The following is a 22,211-nucleotide window of genomic DNA, read 5'->3' as shown; positions in this document are numbered from 1 at the left end:
CAGGAGCGCTGGAGTATGAAACCTGAAAGAAACCACTGAGCGGGACCTACTACGGCTGTTGGTGTTTCAACAGAACCAGGGTATCTTCTCAGGATGTTTTCAGTGTTTTCTCAACACTTGAAAAATTCTGATACTTGCATCAGCATTTTACAGCAGTGTTTGTTTACTATTTAGGGTGCTATTGACTCTTGTGCCATGTCTTAAATGTATCACACAGTGTGTAGGAATGCAGGGTTTGATTTCCTTGACCAGATCATTAGTCTGTTGAATCTGGGCCCATTGTCGGCCAAAGCTTTAGGAATGAAAAATGGAAATGTATGTGCAGTGCTTAATTCATTATTACATAGGTCCTTTTCTGTACACCAGGATAATCAGTTTATACTTAATAGCTGTAGTGCTCTGATAGGAGCTTGTTCATTGGATACTATGCCTTACTGTCACAGACTCCCAAATGAGGAGCATGGCATTTATTAAGGGCAAAACCTGAACTTTTCAGAGAGCTCATGCAAGTTACAGTGTTTCTTACCCTTGCTAGTGGATATTTCTGGCTGTTCAATCATCAGAACACTAGATCTGAAAGTGTACTATGTGTTGCTTCTGCCTTATGTGACAGCAGCTGCTTTAGATGTAGTAGGTGGGAGCAGACTTGTGCTAGAAATACTACAGAGACAGTATTTGAGGAAATCATCAATGCAGAGTTCTTAGTTTCTCTGAGAACTTCAATTCACTTCTCTGGTTTTGCTCTTACTAAAAGGGCACTCTGTGGCTCTGATAAGCTTGACAGAATATAAATAAGGTATTACCACTTCATATCCAGCATTCATCTTTTCCAGAGACAGAAGTTCTATGAGGGCTTTTTGCTTTGTTTTTTTTTTTTTTTTTAATCATGAGGGAATGTAGTGTTTAAGCTATAGGTACTTCAGTGCATCTATTTCTTGGAATATTCGTGAATCTCTAAAATAGGAACATTTGGCACTTACATTGCACTTCGCATGTTCGTAAGCACTGTACAAACATGACCTTGCTAGGCCTTTGTGAGAGGGTTGATCAGCCTTGCTTGCCAAAGAAGGGAAACTCTGCAACAGTCAAGCTGTTGGCAGCTAAACAGGCTGCAAAGGTGAAAAGCTTTGTCAGGAAAAGAGGGATGAGGTGGATCATACAAGGATGCCCAGCTTGAGGAACCTTTCTGTGCCTTCCTGTGCTGGCCCCTTCCTTACTTTGTGGGGGTTGCAACCCTGACCTACTGCTTATTTCAAAGAGAGGGAGACATAAATGAGTAGGATAATTTCTTGGGGATGTCAGTAGCAAATAGACCTAAGGACCAAGGCTTTGCATGTTTGCTCTGTGCCCACTCCCCCAGTGCCTCCACCTTTCCCTGGAAGTGATGTGTCTGAGGTTTTGCAGCAGATGGTTTGGAAATAAGGGGCAGGATGTTTCCATCTGGGCAAAAACTGGATGTACACTTGTTAAATTATGGCTCTGTGTGATGCACTTGGAGGCAGAGAAGCAAACTGTTCTTGAGGCAGAGCCCCAGTACTGTACATAGACACCCTGTTGCCTGTGTTCCCACCTTGGAAACATATTTCAGCACAAGCTTATGTCCATCTCTGGACAAAGCAGCTTGACTTTATGAACTAGCCTGAATCCCATTACATTGCCATGTAAGATACAGCTGCATGCTTAAAATTCAGTACATGATTTGCTGATAAAGAACAGGCTGTGACAGCAAGAACACTTGAGCACCAGTAAAATGGCTCTTCGCCTAACACAGGAATGAAACTACTAATAATAGTGAGGTCCTCACTCCTGAATTTTTTGCTTCTAGTGTGTTGGATAAATTGGCACCATAGGCACTCATTTAAGAAAAGAAACCAAAAAATCCCGGTATTTAATTGAAAATGCCCTGCACTGAGATCACTGTTAATGTCATTAACATTACAGTCACTGTTGCTCGCAGTACTCAGTACTCCTTAAGCTGTGCACTTGCATCAGGTGGCTGGAAGAATTTTACCTGCATCCCATTTCCTAGTCCTGCTTCAAAACAAGCTGAGCAAACTTGAATGTTGCTGGATGTAGAAAGAGCACATCTGAGTACGTATGCACGTGGGGAAGCCAGTGCTAGCCCAGAATAGTATTTTAGGAGGAAAAATGCCAAGGCTTGTGCGAAAGCACAAAGTTGTATTTTGTTAGAAGCTTGTTTTTCTACAGACATACTGAGTCAAATCCAGCTGGAGCTATGCCAGTTTATACCGTGGCTGAATTTGGCTGTCCCTGTTAATATCACTGACCCCTTACTTAGTATAAATGTTGTTAATATTTTTGTACATGCATTACAACCTTTCCCTAATTCTGTTACTACCACAGTTGCTATCTCAGTTGAATTGTCACTAACAGAAGCAGTAAGTAAGAAGTGCACACATTTTGTAAACATGTATTCCCCATCTTAAACACAACACAAAAGAAAAGCAAAACTATTTCCAGGCTCTCATGGTGTGCGGTGTGTGTTTATACTGCAGTTACTCCCACGTGGCTTGAGCGGGAACCCGGGGGACACCACTGCGAAGGCCACGCCCCCTAGCCTTAGCCACGCCCCCTCGATCTGCATCCGCAATGGCAGTGCGCCTTCCTCATCCCGCCCTTTCCGCCGTGTTCCCAGGCGTGACCTGCGAGGAGCTGGGAGTGGAGCAGCGGGGAGGGGGGGCCGGGGATTAGTGACTTCACAGCGCAGTGGCGATTGGGTCCATGGCTCACTTTCCCAGCTCTGATTGGTTGATTTGGTTGTGGCGGTTGTGGCTGGCGATGGAGGCTGTGCCGTGCGCGGAGCATGGTAAGGGGCTGCGGGTGTCCGCCGTATGGCTCGGGCTGGGGCTGGGGCTGACGCTGACGAGCTCTCCTCCGCCCTGCAGGGTCCCTCTGCTTCCTGAAGACGGGCGTCCGCGATGGCCCCAACAAGGGGAAGAGCTTCTACGTGTGCGGCGCGCAGGGTCCCGCGGCCTGCGGCTTCGTCCTCCCGGCGCCGTAGGTGCAGGGTGGCGGTGCGGGAGGACTGCGCCCTGTTGTGCTGCTGGGGGGGCGGTGCGACGGGGCGGGGCGGGGCGGGACGCACATGGCGGCACATCGCTGTTCTGAGGGAAGTTCAGTGCTGTGTCAGCAATTGTCGAGTCACAGAATGGTTTGTGTTGGAAAGGACCCTAAAGCGTATCTACTTCCAGCCCCCTGCTGTGGCAGGGACACCTCACACTAGACCAGGGTGCTCAAGGACCTTGACATGGCCTTGGACACTGCCAGGGAATGGGTAGCAACAGCTCTAGGCAACCTGTGCCAGCGCCTCACTGCCCTCATAATGAAGAATTTCTTAACATTGTAAACTTGCTTTCTTAGTTACATAGTCTTTGAGAAGACTCTCCAAGTATTTTGTCCCAAGTAACTGCTTTTGCTGCTGCTGTTCCCTATGCCTCTTGCCTTTATTCTTCCTCTTTTCTTTTTTCCTCTTTTCAGTATTCCTCCTTCTCAATGCTTGATCCATGAGGGCTGCGTGGTGGAGCTGCAAGTCCTGGTTCAGGTTCAGGACACGGATGAATACCAGTAAGGTCCTCAGAGTTTGTGGTACTGGTTTGAACGTCTGGACTTGTTTGATGGGGGCTGACTTCTAAAATTGAAAAGGCTCATCCAGCCTGGAGGCCTTCACTTAGCATGTTTCAAAATGTTTGTTGTTTTTTTAGCAACTATATTCAGTGATCAGATATGTTTAACAGAATTGAACATGTCTCTGTGGTTGTGTTCATCCAAGACTCATGATGATTGCATCAAATTCACCAATTTTAATTCTGATAAAGTTCTTGCATTAAACTGGCGGTCCTGTTCCAAAGTATTTCTGTTCCTGAGGTGCTTTAAGATGAAGTGGCCTGGGTAGTGTAACTAAAAGAATAGTTGTTTCGTTACACCTTGAAATCATAGGGCACTTCTGAGGCTCTGAGCATAGACAATATTTTTGCTTGAGCTGTTGGGGTTTTTTTATTGCTGAAATTAAAAACCAAACAACCCAAAACCCTAAAAATTCTTAGGGTCCTAAGCCAGAGAACAGTGCTTCTGTAAAAAGCCTTTTGGTGAGTGTTCATGGCCTTTTCCTATAGAGAAGTCTGGATGTAAAGTGCAGATCAAGAGGATTTATCTGGGATGTTTTTGGTGCAAAGTACTTTTTAAAGAGCACTTACAGTTCTTTACTGGCTCCTGCAGTTCAAATCTTGTTTTATTCTTTAGCAGGTTGTTTTACCGATGCCTTAAAAGTAAGTTGAATGGAAAGAAGTGGTGTGGAAGCATCCCATGGAAGGTATGAATTTTTTCATTTATATTATAATATCAGCTTATTCCAGCATGACTTTTCATTCTGTATACTGTAATAACCTCTGAGACTACATAGAGGAAGAGATTGTATTTTCTAGCTGAAAAGTGCATCACCTGCTGTCTTCTAGATGAGACTTCTCTTACTCCTCAATTGTGTGAAGTGTTCTTCAGTCTTAAAAAACCCCTTTGGGTTTGATCTTTGGCTGTCCTCTTTTCTTGAGGATGATGCTGTTGGGACTTGGTCCCACAAAACATGGAATGGCAAAGAAATGGTTCTACAAAACATGGAAATGGCAAAGAAAGCAGAAACCCAGTATTTTTGTTTTGTTTTCCTTGCAAAATGTTTATCCTGGTCCTGTTAACATGATAGGAAGGAAGATGTTTGTAGAGAATAAAGTTTTGCTAAAGATAATCAGGTTGTGTGTATAGTTAGCAGGATTTCATAATTACACATTAGCATTTACTTGTATATATTGCAGGATCCAAAAGCTACCAAAGTGTCAAAAGCCTTAGAATCCCACCCCAGCACAGCACCTCTCTTCAATCCCAGTGGGCAAAGAAATCCGTTCAAAGTGATATACAAGAATTGTGAACCATCATCTTGCAAACAAATGAAGCAAGGAAACAGAGAGGAAAGTAAAGCAAATGAAGGAAAAGCAGAGAAAGAGAGCATCCTGGTGTCACATAAAGAAAAGAAATCAACCTCTGGTTTCTCCCTAGAGAAAGAACCTCTAGAAGGGCTGAAAACTGAGAAGAAGCAGGCCAAGGGATACGGGAGCGATCCAGAACTTAAGGAGAGCACAGTGTCTGAATCTAAACTTGACCTTTCTGAGACCTTGAAAGGGAAAAACATGCTTTTGGAGGAAGAGAAATATGATGGTGGTGGCAGGGAATCCAAGAAATCTTCAGAGTGTGTGGAGAAGGAGGCAGGCGGGAGATCAAAGCCTCTTCCACCAAGTCTTGGAAAGCAAAGCACAACCACCAAACCTCCAGAGGAGGAGCAGCTTCGAGGGAAAAGCTTAAAAAGCTGTGGGGATAAAGAAACCAGAGAGAAACAATACGTTAGTTGGAAGAAAGGAGAAATGAAACTGATGTCTACAGATGTGATTTCTCCAGCAGTGCCACAACTGGCATTGCAACATGCTGCCCTCAAGGCAAGAAGAGCAGAGGCAGCGCTGCCCAAGACACAAATAAGGCCAGGGCTGGGACAGCCTGCTGATGAAGTCTCTGGTAGTGACAGTGATGATGTAGAATTTGTCTCTTCCTCATTAGGTAAAAGTAAACCTGAAAAATCAGTTGAGAGTTTGCAGTCAAGAGAGATTCCTTCAGGAAAATCAGGAAAGAGTATACAGGGGACATCTTTGCCAGGAGCTGCAGCATCACATCATGTGGAAGGACCTCAGGACCCTAAAGCCCTTCATAACCGTCTTGTAGTCCAGCTGAAGCAGAAGAAGGTAATTTATTGGACCTGTTATTCTGACCTGATTGTTCTTTGTTGGCAGAAAGCACACTCAGCTTTTGGATTCTTGTGTGTTTTGCAGAGTACATTGGCTACAGTGAACATTCAGCTGCTGCCAGATAAAGGGGAACGATTATTAAAGCAAGTGCAGGATTTGGAAGCTGCACTTAGTACTCTTAACGTTTCAACAGCAGGTACTACTGGAAATTAGGGTTAAATTTATGCTTTTTTTTTTTTTTTTTTCCCAGAACTTTGCAAAACAGTTTGTCTTAATATAGTTGTTATTATTGAGGAAATATAGCATAAACTTGTATATGGCATGTGATCTATATAAAGTTTGTATGTTGAGATTCACTGAAGGTGAAAAGTGTTAGTTGCAAAGTGTGTGTCTGGGAGAGAATGCATGGAACAACTTGGGCATTTTCCCTGAAGTGTGATGACTTCCCAGAAGAGTTTCCTCCCATAGCTAAGACCCAGGGCTAGTTCTTTGTCTAGCTTTGGCTACATGATTGTGGCAGATGTCCCTCTGAGAACCAGTGAAGTGTTAACTTCCTCTTTGTTGCAGAAGGAAACAATGCTGGTTATGCGTGTTTTGGCTGCTGTGTCTGAATGTTTCAGATACAAGATACAGATACAAAATAGCAGCTTCCAGTATGCCATTCCTATAAAGTGATTTCCCAATTCTATTCACTAGTATTAATCATCTGTGGAAGAAAGGCATTTTGACCTGTATGATCACCTCAACAAGACAGTTACTTTGTGATCATAATACCAATTGTGTTGATGAAAAGATACTTTGATAACTCTGGAAACTGAAGATCTCTAGCAAGGAAGCAGTAACTCGAAGGCCACCACACAGCAAGCAGTCCCAGTGTCTTGTACTGTATATTTTTTTAAGCAAGACAGACTTTTCCAGGAAGGAGATAAAAGCTAATGAGTTCTTGATCTGTTTATTCTTCTTGGATATTTTGAAAGGGTTTTTTGACCAAAACATCGATGAGAAATCCCTTTTAAAAACATCTAAGCCCTGTGGGAACAGCGTATAGAGTTGACTTTGTGTTTCCACTAACCTGATCACAGTTGCAAAGTTCACAGTGTTGGTATAAATCACACATTCAGGCTTGAGCAGAGCTGCATTGCCTGCCATGTAGGAGCAGGCTAACAGTAGATAAGGCCTGGTAGTAGTTGCAGTGGCTCGAGGGATATGGTAACCTGCTACCCTGGTAAATCCATGGGACCACTTAATAATACTTTGCAAGCAGATTATTGGGGGGAAAAAAAGGCAGTTCTCTGGGCTGTAACAGAAGGCTCTGAAGTCCATTGTGCAACCTTGCCAACCTGCTATTTCTCTCTTCTGAAGGGGAGAAAAGCACAAGCAGCAGCTGCTGTGAGGAATCTTTGCCTAACCCATTTGGCAGGCCAGGTGGTACAAAGTTGGTAACACCACTACCGCTCCAGGATCCTACAGCAAGGACCCTTTCAGGCTCACACAGTCACCCCTCTGCTGCTGCTGCTTTGGGTTCCAGTGAATATTGTGGCCACAGTTTTGGAAGTAAGTACAGATAGACTTTTTGATTAAAGAAAACACTGGTAAGAACTATTTCTAAAATAACCTGCAACTTGTGGATATGTGTGAGAGTACTAAACCTTTTCTGTTACTGTGAGCTGCGTACTGCCCACTGGGCATCTGTAGCCACTGAGATCAGTCTCGGAGATGAAAGATCTGTTTGGGAAGTTAGCTGTGTAAACACATCTCCTGTGTAATACTGCATCTTTACAGTGAACTCTGGTATGCAAAATCTGTATGGAGGAATAATGACAGAAGACCGAATCAGGACTGTACACGGTGCCATAAGTGAAGCTGTTAATCATCTTCACAAATCTTTAGAATCTTGTCCAGAAGATCAGACAGTAGCTGAAGATCCCTCTGGATTGAAGGTAAGTTGGCATGGACGGAGGACGTTATGCTGATGAATGAGGTGCAACATCTGGGTGATATCCTAGAGCATCCTGCCCTTTCGCACTTCGAAGCACTTTGCAGTTTTCATCCTGCTGGCAGGAGGTGCTTTAATTACTTTCCATCCATGAGAATTGCACTGATATTCTACCCTCTTGCTGTGGTTTTCTTCAGAATATTTAATGCTTGAATGAAGTAGTAGTGCTTCAGACAAAACAACCAACTCACAACCATTTGTACATGACCGGCAGAACAGAGGCAGGCCTCTAATGAGGAACAGACTGAGAACCTTCTTATTGATCTTTTCTCCAGTTAGGTCTCCCAGTGAGCTATAAAAAGTCTTTTTAAAAAGTGTTGTAGATGATTGAGTTCATGCAGCCCAACAGATTCTGGAGTAGTCTGTTCTGATCTTTGAAAAAGCAGTTTTTTATCAGTTGGTGCAGAACCCATAGTTGAGGTTATCTGCAAGGTATTGGAAGGCACATGTCTCTGCAAGATGGTGTGTGATGTATGTGTGTTGTGTCATTGTCAGATCCTCTTGAGACCTTTCCAGTGCTGGGGAAGGCTGTTTAATATCTCACGATGATAGTATGTAGTCCTTCGTGCTTTGTTTTAAGAGTCAGTGTAGGTCTTGGACTTGGTGAGAAAGAAATGTTCTCGATCCCTCTCCTTGACAGTGATGTCTGTTGTGAGCAAGGTAGGCTTGGGTGGATTTTCCACCTGAATGAGCTACCTTTACATGCTCTCAGAGCACTGTGAGGCACGAGGTTGGTTTGCGTATAAAGTACTAGCAAGGCTGACCTATAGTACTGCTGACCATAGCAGTATGGTCAGCATACCTGTCTTACCCAAGATGAGCAACTCCTAAGATATCCCTGTCCATGTGGGAGAAGAACAAGTAGGCAAACTCCCTTTAGTAGGACAGTTCAGCTGGATAATTTGGTACAGGACGCAGAAGGGTCTGAACTCTGCAAGGTGTTTTCTTCAATTCCTCTGTCTTGCCTTCTCAGGTTCCACTGCTTCTGCACCAAAAACAGGCGCTTGCATGGCTACTCTGGAGAGAAAGTCAGAGGCCGTGTGGAGGAATTCTGGGTAAGCACCTGAACAGGAAAGTGGATTTTCAGAGCAGATTTATGGCAAAAACAGTTTGGCACATAACTTACTTGGAGACCAATAACTAGTTATTTTGCAGATATGTTGAAGGAACTTGTTTTAATGTGCCCTTTGACTGATTACTGCTATTAATCCATTCCAAAATGATACCCTGTATATGTCGTATGTGTATTTTTATTTCCTGAGTTCCAGTATGTTGCAGTATTTACTTCAGTGTAGATCTGAGCAAGGGGCCTCATTTTTGCAGGTCATCACAATTTCTCTGTGTCTTTTTCTAGCGGATGACATGGGCCTGGGGAAGACTCTAACAATGATTGCTCTCATTCTGGCTCAGAAGCAGCTGAAGACAGAGAAAAGAGAGAAGTTAGAAATATGGCTATCCAAAAATGGTACAGATTTTTTTCTACCATGTAGTACACACTTTAGGCATTTCAAATGGCACTGAATCATGAAGTATTATAGGTTAATGATTACCTGTGCTCAGTTCACTTCTGTAGGAAAATTCCATGGGGCTTCATGTTTACTGCACTCCCTTGAAAGGCCTTTCTCTTGATCAGTCATTTGTTCTTCCATTGGATGTATAGGATTTCCCAGCTCATTAACATCCCAAACAATATAAAGTATTTTTTAATTGATCAGTTTCCTGAACCATAGTTTTTTCAACATATGCATATTTTTTGTAGGGACTTAAATTTGTTACTGCTCACTTCCCTGTGACTGATTCCACTCATTCCCCCAGTAATATTATTTTTGTCTTGTCTGTAGAGATAAGGGATGTGAGAGTTTTTAAAGACTATTGTGTCTGTGTTCACAACCTGTTAGTGTCTCCATCCTCCTGGAACTGGTTGGACTACTTTTTCCTATCTTGACAAGTTTACTCACTGTGTGTTTGGTTTTCCTGTATGTCTCAAACCAGTAACATCTCAGTCTTCTAGATCAGGAAAGAAGACTTTATTAGGTACTATATTCTCAGGAGAGATCAGGGTTAGTTCCTGAATTCTAACCTTTCAGCTTATCCAAAGGAGGTGCACAGATACATAGCATAACTCTGAGTGGACCAGAAGTGATGCATTAGTGTTTTAAGTAGAGATTTTTCCACCCAGAACCAACAGTTCCCAAAAATGAACTGTAGAGGTGTCCACTTCACAGACTGTGGTCACAGGAAAAGTGGACCAATCTTCTTAATTGTTGTGAATTTCCCAAACTTCTGTCTTTTTTGTAGTCTAATGTGAAGACATTGAAACCTGTCTGCAATATTTCCCTGCAGATTCCACTGTTATCCCTTCCTGCAGCACTTTAATAATCTGTCCTTCATCCTTGATCCATCACTGGAAGAAAGAGATTGACAAGCGTGTGAGCTTTGGCAAATTGAGGGTCTATTTGTACCATGGGCCAAACAGAGATAAACATGCTGAGGTGTAAGTGCTAAACCATAAATATGACCAAGAAGAATAAAATGCTACTTTAGCAAGAGATTGTTTAGATTGAAGTTGAAATTTGGTGGCTGTAGAATGATGAAAGAATCTGATGTGGAGGATCCACAAGGTCAGGCTGATGTCTGCTGTCAAGGTGTATATAGCAAAACCATTATGGCCTGTACCCAGTCTGAGTTTTTCTGGTGCAGGCTATTGCTGTTCCTGATAAGAAAGAGAGAGAGGAAAATAAAAAGTTTACATTCTCTAGAACATCTCTTGCTTGCAGAGATTGTCTGTGGCAGTTTCTTCCACGCTTGTGCTTTATGGGTGTACTTTTTTCTTATCAGCGTAATGTATAAATCAGAAAATTTTCTATACCACTTTAGGCCATGCTGAGCAGTATTTCTAGGTGCCAGATGCTAAGTGGGTTCTTTTCATGTGGTGTGCATTCTGTGCCACTGGCTTTTACTGTCTTCATGAGCTTGCTGTGCCTACCTCTGGTACGCATAAAATGGGGACAGTGTGGCCTTTCTATTGATTGCCATGAAACTCAGTTTTCTGTGGAACTCTACATTTCAGCTGTTGTAGAACTGGGTTGTTCTTAAACCTTCAGCATGCATTTTGTCTGTCTTGTAAAATGAATTCCTCATTTGTTCTTGCTCCTTATTACTACTTTCCCTTTATTCAGGCTCTCTGGATATGATGTCGTTGTCACAACCTACAGCCTTCTGTCTAAAGAGGTCCCCACGAGCAAAGAAGAGGGGGAGGTCCCTGCAGAGGACCATGATGTGATGGTGAGAAGCCATACTTCTAAGAGGATTGCCTTAATGTTTTGTTCTGAAGTGTTGCATACCATCGTTTCAAGTAGCACCTTATGTATGCTACAGTGAGCGGGTTGGATTTGTTTTTTTCCATGAGTCCTCTGTTGAGTTTGCACAATAAAAATTAAGTGGTGAGAGGAAATGCTATGAAGGGCAGAAAGACAGTGGGGAAATATATTAACAATAAACCTGTTGTGTAGTAACGTACGTTATATTGAATATAGCTGAAATGACTTAAAAGTCATTTTAGGAGTTTCACCTTGAGGTGAGGCTGAAGGAACTCTAGACCCATATTCTGTGTTCTTTGCTGCTTGAAGGGCTAACATGACTTTAAGCTACCACAAACCTGCCACACTCAGGCTCTGGGTCAGTCTGAAATGCCTCTTGGGAAGAAAGAGGTGATGCAATATTAAAAACAAGAAAACCAGCAAAAGATCAGAAATTGTTATTAAGAACAGGCAAACATGTTATATTCTTCAGTTTATAAACATTCGTGGAAGCTTCGAAGAGATGATTTTTTTTGAAAGCATATCTTACATGACAGTAAGAGCTCAAGGTTTTTGCTGCCTAACATCAGGAAAAGGGTTCGTGCTGGAAAAATAGGTTTGCTTGTGGCTGCTTAGAGAGCCTAGCAAGGTTATTGCTCTGGGTTATAAATAGTCTGCTTTATCTTTCAGAGTGGGTCGTCTCCCTGTTCCCCTCTGCTCAGGGTAGCTTGGGCTCGAGTTATATTGGATGAAGCTCACAATATTAAAAACCCGAAGATTCAAACTTCTATAGCTGTCTGCAAACTGAGAGCCAGTGCCAGATGGGCTGTCACTGGGACGCCAATACAGAACAACTTACTGGACATGTACTCTCTCCTGAGGTGAGCTGGCTGCACATGAACGCATGGACAGAGCTCCAATTCCAGTAATTCTTTGCTGATGAAGTGCTGAAATTGTTCTAAGTTTGAGAGGTTTCTAAGATGTGGGGTAGTGAGACTAGTTATATTGACAGAAATTCTGTGCAAAAAACTTTGTTCCTATCAGGCAGCGGGAGTGGGCAGGGGAAAAAGAGGGCGGGAGTGAGCAAGTGGCTGCATGGTTCCGAGTTATCAGCTGAGCTTAAGCCACGACATAACACACACTTCATTTGATGATGATGTTTGAGACATAATGAGTGAAGAAGAAGTGACAGGTACAGAATCAGAAAAATGCTTTCACAGTGTTAGAGATGGTAAGACTTTTGAACAAGCAAGGTATCAATGCTGCCATTACAGCAGAAGTGTTATTTGCTGCTCCTAACAGTTACAACATTTGGAAATGGTTTGTTTTGGATAGCAAGGAATTGTGTTGTGTTCACTCAAGAGTAGCTGAAGAACTCTTCTCTTGGTATGAAGTCTACTTCCTTCCTGTCGTAGGTTTCTACGTTGTTCTCCTTTTGATGAATACAAAGTGTGGAAGTACCAGGTAGATAACAACACAAAGAAAGGAGGAGAGAGGCTAAGCCTCTTAACCAGGAGCCTCTTATTACGGAGAACTAAGGACCAGCTGGATTCAGCTGGCAAGCCCTTGGTAAGAACTTCACCCTCTACAACTAGACAACCATTCCATTGTTTTCCTTCCAGCAGACAGTTAGTTATTACATGCATAATTTGTTAATGGGTGGGTTTTCCTACTGCGGTTTCACAGGAGTGCATGCCTATGGAGTGCTAAGATTGCTTAATCCAGAAAGCAGGAATACAAGGAATAATTAAACCTTTTATTTATAAATCACATGCAGACAAGAATATGTCAAGTAATTGCAGCAAGTAGATGTCCACTTAGTGGAAAGTTAGCCTAGGTGTCTGAGCTAGCCTAGATCTCTAAGAATCAAAGCTGCTGCATGTCAAATGGATCTGGTTTGTGCCAGGGCATCGGCTTTCTGCATTACTCTTTACAAATAGTCTGTTACACCAGTGACCTAATACTCAGTTTATCTGTAAGCCTTTAAATGGTGTAGTTTTGGTGTACTGTCTGATTCTGAATAGGGAACTATTTTTACAGTGCAATAAGTGAATCCCTCTCTGGTAGTTATGTGGCAGTCCATACTTAGTTGCTCGTGCCTTTTGCTAACAGATGATTTGGAATAAAGATTATTATCTTGAGTGTTAACTAGGCTACTTGGAGTTCTGTGAGTATCTGTGTTGTGTCATAGTTGAATTAATGCAAATACCTTTAATGAACAAACCTTTAATGAGACACAGGATACTGTGTTAAATTGTGGAATTGTGTTTGTGATGCTGCATAAGATTTCTGCACGATATACCTATGACCCTGTGTATTTTTACCTCAGGTATCTCTGCCCCAGCGTAGCACACAGTTGCATCAGTTAAAACTTTCAGCAGAGGAGCAGTCTGTGTACAATGTACTCTTTGCAAGATCCAGGTATGAATATGCATAGAGATGTGGTACTTTGTGATTTTGTTTCTGCTGGTATGAGAAAATCGGAAAGAGAAATCTATTTTAGATGAGCTTTAGGACAAATTCCTGGTTTGTTTCATTTTTTTTGATTAGTTTCTTTTCCCCTTTCTGACTATCTGTCAAGCATGTTTGAAAATACATCACTTGTTCTGGTAAGAGTTGATACTGATTTATTTATTTTCTCCCATATGCTCATGCCTTGTATGAGCTTTGCAGTCTAGCCTTGAAACTGCAACAGTAATTATTAAATGATGATGTGCCAGTACTTGTAAAGGTGAGAATTTATCTTCTTTGCCCTGTGATATGTATACAATTGGAAATTATGCTGGCCTTTCTAGATGGCTGTAATGCAAGCCGTTGTCACTTTGTGTTTTCCTCGTGTCTCTCTCAACCGTATTGCTGTAAAAGGTCTTCCTTGCTTTTAAATATACATTTAAAGATGTCCCTTTGTTATGAAGAAAGTTACCCATTGAGCCCTGGCTCCTATTATACTTAAGGTATTCCAGTAAGCAGACTTGCTTCCTCTTGCAGTTTCCAAATGGATGTTGGTTTTGATCGTATTAAACGAAACTGGGGAAGAGGGGGTGTGTGTGATAACTTTGCGACTAAATGATTAATGAAACCTTTCTTACCTTAATATGTCATCAGCTTGCTTGTTCAAGCTCAGTTCCCTCTTGCCTTTTTTGCTGCAGTAAATGCTACAGTCTTTGCCTGTTTTTTCAGGTCAACACTACAATCCTACCTAAAGAGACAAGAGCAGAAAAATGAAGGCAGAGAGTGTGCTAGTGGTAACCCATTTGAGAAAGGTTTGAGCACACCATCCTCTGAAAACATTGCAGAAGTGACCCTTAAGTGTGCAATTAAGGAGGGAGAATGGACCTGACCATGTGGGGGTCAGGACTTTAGAAATTCTTTAAAATATGCTCCCCTGATGTTACAAAGAATCCTACTATAGTATTCCAAAAGTCTGTTCCCACTGTTGTGGCTCTGGGCAAATCTCTTAATCTCCCTGGGTCTAAAATTCTCCATTGAAATAAAGGTCTAATTGCTCAAAGAAGAGATGTCAGTATTAGTATAAGGTATGTGGCACTCTGATTTGTGTTGTGGGTTTTGTCTGGTTGGTTTGTTTTGGTGGTTTGGTTTTGTTTTTTTTTTTTTTTGTGGGGTTTGATGGGTTCCTAGTTAAATTGGGTATTTGCTTGCCTGTTGGTTCTCTTATTGATGGAGCCCTTGCTGGAGGTGGCTGGGCAGTGCTTGGAAATGCCTCAAAGGGCTCTTAATGTTTTGTCTTCCTTCTTTGGCAGTTGCACAAGAGTTTGGGCTCAGTCAAAAGGAATTTCTAGCAGACTCCCAAAGTGCCTCCCAGGTATCAAGTACTGTCCACATCTTGTCCATGCTGTTGAGGCTCCGTCAGTGCTGCTGCCATCTCTCCTTACTGAAAGTGGTAATTACATTGTATTTTAGTGGTGTGGGGTTCTTTTGTGGACATTTTTTTAAGCGTTCATGTACGTTAACAGACTTTGTAACACCCTTACTTAATCTCAAAGCTAGGGGTGGATGAAGTGAGCCATATCTAGGACTGTGTTTTACAACCTCAGAGGTTTTTAGATGGGCATACTTCCTACACTGTTCCGCAGCATTGTTCCTGCAAGAGTTCCTCAGCATGATCTATGTGGGCAGCTGTGTCTTGGGAAATACCTTTAATCAGACTGGAGGAGAAAAAAAAAAAAAAAAAAAAAGTAGAATTTTAATGGCAAAGAAGAAGACTTGCTCCTAACCTACTCTTGAAAAGTGTGTAAGTCCACAGTATAGCCTGTTTCAAAGGCTTGTGTGTTGGAAATTTCTGTAAGTGAAAGCCTTGACTGAAGTTGCCTTGCATGAAGTGGATCAATCGTTCAGAAGTTCTTGCTATGTTATATAAAAAAGCTGTAGAATAAGTCCAGATACTAAGGGAACAGGCAGCTATTTATCTTCTGACATCTTTAATCCTGCAATTGTTAAATGCTGTGGAAGGGGGAATCTAAAGAGACTGGATCACAAGAAATGGCTAAGCTCACATGCTTTCCCTATGCTGCCCTTTCCTGGGGCAGAATAAGGGGCCAAAAAGACTGTTGGTCTGTCTTCATATCATCCTGTCTTTATATTGATAACTTTCTTCAAACGTACTCTCCTCAGCAGACATCACGCAGACTGTGGATCGGTACTGAATTTGATCTCAGCCTTGACTGTAATTCCTTATAACCGTATTGCTCTCTTTCCCCCAGGCTCTGGACCAAGCAAACTTGAACAGTGAAGGCCTTTCCCTCTCCATTGAGGAACAGCTTAGTGCTTTGACCCTGTCTGAGCTCCAGACTCCTGATTCCAAGTCAACAGTCTACCTCAGTGGCACAGCTTTTCAAACAGATATCTTTGAAATCACCAGGGAGAGCACCAAGGTATCCTGGTTGTGGCTTTCCTACCTTCCTTGAGAAGCTTGGATTTCAGCACTTTGCCTTTTAAATTGTTAATGAATAGTCACACCTTCGTAATTACAAATCAGGCTGAAATAAGGTGAGTAGATTGATAGTCTGCTGAACCCCTTCTGGGAAGACTCCAACTTACCAGGTGTCGATGGGTACTTCTAATGAAGCTGTGAGAATCTGGCAGTGCTGAAAAAGTGTCAGTGAAAATCTTGAGCACTGGATTCACATAAGTTTAGAAAAACATCCATGTGAGAGCATGATTCTTGTGAAGAGTTAGAGAAAAATGGGATGGCAGCAAGTGGAGAGGTGGCAATAACTTTGCTTCTCACAGTTGGAATCTGTAAAACATGCTTGTCTGATTTGATTTCTTAACCCTGTTTGCAGTGGTAGGAGTGTTCTTATTAGTGACTGTTAAAATATGTTGAAAGTCTGAGCACAGAAGAAATTCCAGTTGAAAAGTTATTTTGATCACTGCCTATTTGAATGCAGAGTAGCCAAGCATGAGCTGGGTTATGACAGCAAACAGACTAACTTTTTTCCCTGCAGATAGCTCGCCTCTTGGCTGAACTGAAAATTATTCACTCCAAGTCTCAGAAGAGGTTAGTAAGCATGTAATTTTCTTTAGTCACAGTGATTGAGAGAACCATGTCTCTTTGACAGCAGCAGCAATAGTTTATATTAATTGAATACAAAACTCCTGGTATGGTAAAATGGTGGCAGTAGCTGAAAGAAGATTTTGAGGTGAGGAAGAAAACTTAAGACAATAGAGGGTTGCTTAAGATGTGTGAGTGTAAATGTAAGTGAATGCGTGAGGAATCTCAGGCCTTGAGGCCCAGGAGGACTATTCTCCAAAACCAAAATTGAGAATAATTTGTGTTGAAAAATAATTGCCCTCACCTCTCCAACCCACCCACGACCCAGAAGAAGTGGAGGAATAAAGTGGTTAAAACTGAACCTGTTTAAAATAAAGGAATGCATTGACAGAGGACTTAAGTGTTTCTGAAGTCCTGCAGCTCTCATGCAAGTTCTGTCTCTTTGCTCCACACCAGACTGCAGTGTTACAGGTTTTTCTGCTTGTTTTTGTTAAACTATGTAGAAGGATGCACTTACAGGTGTTTGGCTGTGAAGTAGTTAGACCTGTGTTATTCTGGGGGTGGACTGAAAGGGGAAGTACTGTTCTTGGGCAACTCCAGAGTTGTACCATATGTAGAAAGCTTTATTCCTAAAGTCATCCAGAAAGCATGCCCACTATAAGAATGGGAACACCAAGTTTATTTTTGTTCCCTACCAAGAAGCTATCAAACAAATTACTGTTGTTTAATCCAAAGACTGTGGGGAGTGAGAAACCCAGGGGACTCCAAGTTTGGTGTTGCTATTGATTCATTTTGCAGAAAAAGCTCAGAATTGTGATTGGTAGGTGGCAATGTAGAATCCAGAACCAAAAGTGAAAGTTATAGACCTAATTTGTCTGAAGTTTATTGGGTGGATGAACTTTCCACAGCAGGTTCTACCACTACATGTATAGGTGAATCTTTTTCTGAACTGGGCAGGGACTTGACTCCAGTTCACCCTGTGAAGAGTGCCTGAATCCTCTGTCTTGGGTGAGACACTGCAATAACCAAACTGTTACAGTACACACAAGACTTACTTCCTTTTCTCTCCCTCCAGTGTTGTTGTCTCTCAGTGGACAAGTATGTTGGAAGTTGTAGCTGTGCACCTCCAGCAACAAGGGCTGAAGTATGCAACAGTGGATGGCTCTGTCAAGCCTAAACAGAGAATGGATGTGGTAGAAGAGTTCAATAACAATCCCAAAGGGCCTCAGGTATGAAACCAGGGGCCTCAGGTATGAAACCAGAGTAGAGAAACGGTTACTAGCACTGCTATGAGCAGCTGTGAGAGCTGACTTCATAATTCCATTTACTGGAGTCTACTTTCATTTGGACCTCTTAACACATGACTAAACACATCTGAATCCACATTAATTGTTCATACTTAAATCATTGTGTTAATCACTTCATTTGGACATTGATGTTCCTGTGATTGAGGCAGGACAGGCTGTCTCCTCTGAGGATGGATCTGTGACTGGAAGGGAAGAATGTGGTGCTTTAGCTTGTTTTCTTTGCTCGAATTCTTGAACAAGCTATCTACAAAACAGGTGTTTCTCCTTCTAGCTTTGAACTTAAAGGGAGATTTTTGCCAGCTATATAGATAGCTAACCGCTTAAATAAGATCAGGGTTTTAAGGTACCATGACATAAAATTGAGTAATAAATACATGTATAGTAAGTGTCTCTGTCCTTAATTGAGTTCTTTTCCTGCTGTACAAGAAATCTTCTCTAAATTAACCATCTGCTATATCCCATTCATACCCAGGCACTCATCTTTTTCTAGATAGTAAGTAGGTTATGTGGAAACAAAGTGAAAGGAGTAGTAGGCTGTTTCAGTCTAGTGGCCTGGGTTTGAATAATCATTATTGTTAATTCAGGGTTGGTGCTGATTGATCCCATTGTTGGCAACAGGCTGTCATCAGAGAGGCTGGTCACTTGAGCACGACATAGACAGTCTGAACTTTTCAGTCATTTTTCTAGTCTGTAAAAATGTATCAGGGTAATATATGTATGGAATGGTAGGCTGGCCTCTCTGAGCCATAATTTCCATGTCCAGCCTTTTATGCCTCATCAAGCCTCTGACAAGCTCCCAAATGCATAATAAATACACAAATGTAATATAAATATGACAGACTGTTTGGATCAAATGTAGTATGTGGAATATATAAAGCATTAGTTTTATGAAAACAGGCTTCTTAACTCTCATTTGGCCTTTGAAGGTAATGTTGGTCTCATTGCTGGCTGGAGGCGTTGGCTTGAACTTGACTGGAGGAAACCACCTCTTTCTTCTTGACATGCACTGGTAAAGAGAAATGGAAGTTCCATCTTGGAGGATACATGTAGGGCATGCTGCCTGTATCCTCACCATGTGTATTGTGATGTCTGATACAACAGGGTTGGAAGCATTTAGCTGAGAGTGATTAGTTGTGGAAAAGTGTTTTTACTACAGCCTTCTTCCAGCACACTCTGATTTGTCAGTCCATTGCTTGCCACCATGAAATACAGTTCTGCAGAGGTAAAAAAATTAGGAGAGTAACAACAGTCTAAAGAATCAAGTATGCAGGCTGTATCACAAAAGGAAACTGGGGACTTGGCAGTCCCTGGCTTAATTTCTTACAGTAATGAAAATGGTACAGAAATTCCCCAGGGAATTTCTCTTGAAACAAGTTGTGTTGAGCATAATCAGTAATTGGGCATAACTAGTGTACTTTGGGATTTTAAAGGGCTATGGAAAGAGTGCATCAGAGCTCCTAATCAAGGTCAGAATCACCCTCTAACTGTCAAACAGAACCATTTCCTGTGTAAATAATCTTGAGTGAAGGCATTTCATGAAGTTTGCCTTCCTGCTTCAATCTCCCCTTTCCTCACCAGCTACTCAGCTTTCTCCAAGAACTAACTATTGGCCAGAATATGGGGCTACATAGAACAGTGGTCTGATGCATACAGTTGACTTAGTGTGGAATTATAGCATACTTCTACCAAAGGCAAAGGGAAACGGGGTGAATATTGGCGATCAGACTACTAAACCTAAGGTAACATAGGAGCAGTTTTAGTTCTACAGAGGAAGAAAATGGGATGCAAATGAGGCAAGCATAAAGGCTTTGATATTTCAATTATTCCTGAACATGAGCCCTTAAGTTTTGGGGTGTTTTTTCTTTGTCTTGCAGGAATCCTGCTCTTGAGGACCAGGCTTGTGACCGCATTTACCGAGTGGGGCAGCAGAAGGATGTTGTGATACACAGGTCAGGATTTTCCTTAGTAGTAAATGAAGCTGTTGCTGCTCATGTACTGTTTGGCCTTAGCTGGTGAGATAGGGCGTTGGTTTGAAACTTGCTTCTTTACTTAAAGCTGGGCATAAGGTCTGATGAGGATACTGAGAGAGACCACATGAAAATGTTTCTGTGTGGTATTAGCCTGCATGTTGGCTGTCCTGATAGCTAGCCATGGTTTATTGTTTTCCAACCTGTGATTTAGTGGGAATGTCTTGTTCATTCCAGAGAAAAATTCGTACACAAAACCATTTCTCTCTTCTTACCAAATGGAGATTTTTTCACTGTGCTCGCTAATCCTTGACCTTTCTAACATGACTAACATGAACATATAGAGCACTTCTAATTAGATGCTATTTCTAAAAGCTGCCTTTGCCTCTGTACTTGTAAGTACCGAAAGGCTAGCTTAGTTATTGTAAATACACAGCAAATTGAAAGAAACTGGAATCTAAAATACTATTCTATGTACAATGCTTTTAGTGTAATTAGTGCCATCAGTTATCAAACAGTCATTACAGGATTTTATCACAGAATTATTACTGCTTCAGATGACCAAAGTTAAGGCCTAAAGTGCATCAGGCTGTAATTTTAAATGCTGTAACATGTGGATGTGAGAACAGCTGTTTTCTGTACATGGGTATATTTTGGCAGTCAGAATAAGCAGTGAATTTTTAAGTAAGACAGGTCTTTGGAAACTTACTGGAGAAGTGCTTATACATTGCTGACACGTTTTTCCTAGCAGTTGAGGTGATATGGAGTTTGGGGTTTTTTAGGTTTGTCTGTGAAGGAACGGTAGAAGAAAAGATTGTACAACTTCAGAAGAGGAAGAAAGTTCTTGCCCAGCAGGTGCTGTCTGGCAAAGGGGAGACCTTCACTCAGCTCACTCTGGCTGACCTCAGAATTCTCTTCGGCATCTAGTTATCCTTTACAATACACAATGGAAAGAAATTTTATACCTACAAGCAATGGTGCAGACTTCAACAAAGGACTCCTGGTTTAAATGGTAGTTATTTTATCAAAATAAATGACATATTTGTAACTGTAAATAAAATAACTAAATAAAATAGCTATTAACTTTGTAACTTAAAGAGAAGTTACCAACTTCAGGAGTTCATTTTAATACTGAAATTAGGTTGTTGATAAGAAACTAGATGTCGTTTCCTGTATGGTCGGGAATAAGGTTCGCTGGCCTTTTGAGTGAAGGAGAGATCTATCTGCAGGGCAGTGGTACCTGTTCATACAAAAGTGTTCCAGTGGAGGATGATACGGCTGTTAGTCATTTCTCTTACCTGCCTTGACATGATGTGCAAGTGAAGGTGTGATATTATTGCAATTTATAGCACGGATACAGGGGTCAGGGAACACAAAAATAATAATTTGCATTTTTCTATCTGCTTACATTCATAAATTCAGCTGTGGTGCAAGTGTTGAGTAGCTCTCAGAACCAAGCAAGGCTGTGCAACTTGAGCAATTTAACTGGAGAACACAGCACATGCTGCTCATTTGCCTTGTGCCTAGTTTCCTGGAAAACATCAGGATGTTCTGTTCACTTCCACAAACAGGAAGCCATGGACTAATTCTCAAAAATTATTTTGGTTTGGACATTTACATGAGCAGAACTTGGGTTGTAGCTTCTTCGGATTTCACGTGCACTCTGGTCTGCGCTCCTCGCGCTTTCCTTGGAGCTACTGCTCACCTAGCAGGTTTTCGTCTTTAAGGTATATTACTAAATACAGTTTAAATCCATCTCTTGTACACATTATCCCTTTGTTCTGTGTGTCTTCATTTGGCTGAATGTAACTGTAGTCTCAATTACTCAGTTACAGCAGTGTAACCTAACAGGTATACTTACAGTTATTAGTAACCTAACAGTTATACTGGTAGCTGATAGTGCCATGGGGATTAACTGCTTTTTCTATTTGTATGAAGTTCTCTCCTGGAAAGGGCTTCAGCCTTTCTTAGGAAACTCAAATAGCCAATGCGATAGGAAGTGACATTCAGCTTAGTTCAGAGAAATGCTCAAGCTGAAGGTCTAGTGTGTTCTTCTAGAACCCATCTTCTGAAATGGCAAATTAATGCAGCCAAGAGAAGTGAATGAAGAATATGTGGCTTTGGTATTCAAGGTCAAATTTTTAAAGTAATGTTGTGGGGGGGAGAAGTGGTTGGACTTTGGTTTGCACTATTCAGAACTGAGCAAAAATGCATCTCAAAATACTACTAAATAATGTTAGACCATGTGTCACCAGCCATTTGCATCTCACTGTGACACAAAAGCATTAAGGCCTCATTTCTTTATGAAACAGAAACTTCACTCTAAACT

At 41.7% G+C, this 22,211-nt stretch overlaps 1 protein-coding gene across 1 annotated transcript; it reads left to right on the top strand.

Moving 5' to 3' along the window:
- The first annotated feature begins 2,724 nt into the window (after positions 1 to 2,724).
- On the top strand, positions 2,725 to 20,877 carry TTF2 (transcription termination factor 2). The gene is made up of 23 exons (XM_080613617.1): positions 2,725 to 2,827; positions 2,907 to 3,018; positions 3,499 to 3,585; positions 4,264 to 4,330; positions 4,824 to 5,798; positions 5,886 to 5,997; positions 7,164 to 7,355; positions 7,584 to 7,741; positions 8,771 to 8,852; positions 9,152 to 9,262; positions 10,141 to 10,291; positions 10,977 to 11,082; positions 11,787 to 11,977; positions 12,512 to 12,665; positions 13,426 to 13,517; positions 14,277 to 14,359; positions 14,858 to 14,997; positions 15,818 to 15,988; positions 16,562 to 16,614; positions 17,684 to 17,837; positions 18,842 to 18,924; positions 19,790 to 19,864; positions 20,665 to 20,877. Exons 1-23 carry the CDS (start codon positions 2,743 to 2,745, stop codon positions 20,807 to 20,809), a joined length of 3,579 nt encoding a protein of 1,192 aa, XP_080469743.1. The 5' UTR covers positions 2,725 to 2,742; the 3' UTR covers positions 20,810 to 20,877.
- The last annotated feature ends 1,334 nt before the right edge of the window (positions 20,878 to 22,211 follow it).

The sequence above is a fragment of the Psittacula echo genome, assembly GCF_963264785.1.
Source record: "Psittacula echo genome assembly, chromosome: 3".
Lineage (NCBI taxonomy): Eukaryota > Metazoa > Chordata > Aves > Psittaciformes > Psittacidae > Psittacula > Psittacula echo.
Note: the sequence above shows the minus strand (reverse complement) of the source record. Positions and strands in the feature narration are given on the sequence as shown.

What these genes read in the sequence shown, in the direction of transcription:
- TTF2 (XM_080613617.1), top strand. Translation starts at nt 2,743, where the DNA reads ATGGCTCACTTTCCCAGCTCTGATTGGTTGATTTGGTTGTGGCGGTTG. An exon ending in TCCAGCTGAAGCAGAAGAAG is followed by an intron (nt 5,799 to 5,885) that starts GTAATTTATTGG and finishes TGTGTTTTGCAG; the next exon opens with AGTACATTGGCTACAGTGAA. An exon ending in CAGAGGACCATGATGTGATG is followed by an intron (nt 11,083 to 11,786) that starts GTGAGAAGCCAT and finishes TTTATCTTTCAG; the next exon opens with AGTGGGTCGTCTCCCTGTTC.